This window comes from Zea mays, chromosome 3 (assembly GCF_902167145.1).
Source record: "Zea mays cultivar B73 chromosome 3, Zm-B73-REFERENCE-NAM-5.0, whole genome shotgun sequence".
Lineage (NCBI taxonomy): Eukaryota > Viridiplantae > Streptophyta > Magnoliopsida > Poales > Poaceae > Zea > Zea mays.
Genome location: NC_050098.1, coordinates 85664742 through 85667139, shown reverse-complemented (window position 1 = coordinate 85667139; position 2398 = coordinate 85664742). Strand labels below are relative to the sequence as shown.

General features: G+C 50.4%; 1 protein-coding gene across 1 annotated transcript; it reads left to right on the top strand.

The window, feature by feature from the left end:
• The first annotated feature begins 533 nt into the window (after positions 1-533).
• Positions 534-2166, top strand: LOC100273711 (exopolygalacturonase). The gene is made up of 3 exons (NM_001148122.3): positions 534-798; positions 877-1173; positions 1255-2166. Exons 1-3 carry the CDS (start codon positions 565-567, stop codon positions 2008-2010), a joined length of 1287 nt encoding a protein of 428 aa, NP_001141594.1. The 5' UTR covers positions 534-564; the 3' UTR covers positions 2011-2166.
• Positions 2167-2398: the final 232 nt, after the last annotated feature.

Here is a 2398-nt window from a genome sequence, read left to right as displayed (position 1 = left end):
GAACAAAAGTTGGTAAGAGGAACATAAACCAACCTTTCTTAGCAACATTCTTCCAAAAAAAGAAGATCAAAACATGTACCCTTGTATTTTGTGAAAACTGGATCTCCAAAATTGCCTACAATGGAAGGTGGCTACGAGAAACGGTTATAATCGAGGAGGTAGAGAGAATTTTATGCTACAACCTTCACAGGCGGTTTCCCTAAGAAACATCCACTCTAAATGTCTTTGCACATACGGTTCACTTAAAAAACCGCAAATGCAAATTGTTCATTTTCACTGGAGGTTTTTTAAGCGAACCGCTAGAGGAAATCTCATTTGCACCGGCGATCCTTAAGACATATCATGAGCGAGGTTGCCTTGGAAGCCGGAAGAGTTGGTCAATGACCTATAAAAAGCAGAGGACACAGGAGTGCCCTATTCAAGCATTGCCTAAAAATAGCAAAGGCCAAACGATCATTTCGTGTACATAGCAAACGGTGCTCCTCTCTCTCAAGAAAGGATATCTTCGGGAACATCCATCCATCCCCAATCCCCAAAGGCGAGGAGAGAACTAGCAAAGGGGAAATGGCTGCTTCCACAAACAACACTCTCAGGGTGCTGTTCACCCTAATGGTTGTATGCGCCGCAGTATGCACAGCGAAAAGGACTGTAGCAAAGGCAGGAGACTTGGCGCCAGCCCCTGCTCCGTTAGGAGCAGGAGGCGCCACCGCAGCCCCAGAAGGTGCGGCTAGAGCCAGCAGGACGTTCGACATATCGAAGTTCGGCGCGACCAGCGACGGCAAGACGGACTCGACACAGGTTGCATTGCATTGCATTGCATTGCATTGCATGTTGGCACGGTGGTGTGACTGATGCACTGGTTCAATGATCTATCAGGCAGTCCAGGACACGTGGACGTCAGCGTGCGGAGCGATGGGAGACGCAACGATGCTCATCCCCAAGGGCGACTACCTGGTGGGCCCTCTCTACTTCAGTGGCCCGTGCATGGGGGACATCACCATCCAGCTCGATGGCATCCTGCTGGGATCCAACGACCTGGCCAAGTACACGGCGAGTTGGATCCAGGTGTCGCACGTTAACAACATCGTCATCAACGGCTCCGGCACGCTCGATGGCCAGGGCACCGCAGTATATACCAAGAGCAAGACCGACGTCGTCAAGGCGATGCCCAACGTACGTATGCGTGCATGCATGCATGTGCATTAATCTATTATATAACAATTAATGCCACGTACGGACTCATGCATGATGCAGACACTAGTGTTGTTCTACGTGACCAACGGCACTGTTTCCGGAATTAAACTACTCAACTCCAAATTCTTCCACATCAACATCGACACTTCTAAGGACATCACCGTGAAGGATGTGAACATCACGGCGCCCGCGGACGTCGAGAACACGGACGGCGTCCATGTCGGCGGGTCCTCCAATGTACGCATCACCAACTCGACCATTGGCACCGGCGACGACTGCGTCTCCATCGGCCCCGGGAGCGACGGTGTCATGGTGAACAACATCACCTGTGGCCCCGGGCAGGGCATCAGTGTGGGCTGCCTAGGCCGCTACAAGGATGAGAAGGACGTGAGCGACGTGACGGTGCGGGATTGCGTGCTTAGGAACACCACCAACGGCGTGCGCATCAAGTCGTACGAGGATGCCGAGTCTGTGCTCACGGCGTCCCATCTCACCTTCGAGAACATCAGGATGGAGGAGGTGGCCAACCCCATCATCATCGACCAGTACTTCTGCCCCCAGAAGGTCTGCCCCGGCAAGCGAAGCAACTCCTCGCATGTCTCCATCAAGAACGTCACCTTCCGCAACATCTCCGGCACGTCGTCCACGCCCGAAGCCGTCAGCCTGCTCTGCTCCGAGACGCAGCCGTGCAGCGGCGTCTCGCTCATCGATGTCAACGTCGAGTACGCCGGCAAGAACAACAAGACCATGGCTGTGTGCAGCAACGCCAAGGGAACCGCCAAGGGAAGCCTCCAGGCCCTGGATTGCCTCGTCTGATCGATGACCTTGCATTTGCATGCATTCTTCTTCCGTTTCACTTTTCCATATTCTATTGCGTTCCAGCCAAGCATCTTGTTTCTTTTATATATATATATATATATATATATATATATATATATATATATATATATATATATATATATATATATATATATATGCAGGCAATTATATTAATGGTGGAGACGACACATATATCTGGGCGTTTGTCTGCCTTCCCAGCTGGTTTAGAGCACTGTAATATTATTAGATATAACAGGGCGTTATGTTGTATTTTTACATCACTATACCTTACCATGAGGTCCTTTCTCCTCTGTGAGGGGTCAGGCATTGTATTGGAACCTTGTACGGCGTTTGCCTTTTTAATGCAATGACATACACTACTCGC

Bases quoted from the DNA above. Each gene is read 5' to 3' on its own strand.
- LOC100273711 (NM_001148122.3), top strand. From the start codon at position 565: ATGGCTGCTTCCACAAACAACACTCTCAGGGTGCTGTTCACCCTAATG. The intron at 799-876 runs GTTGCATTGCAT...ATGATCTATCAG, and splicing joins GCAAGACGGACTCGACACAG to GCAGTCCAGGACACGTGGAC. The intron at 1,174-1,254 runs GTACGTATGCGT...TGCATGATGCAG, and splicing joins TCGTCAAGGCGATGCCCAAC to ACACTAGTGTTGTTCTACGT.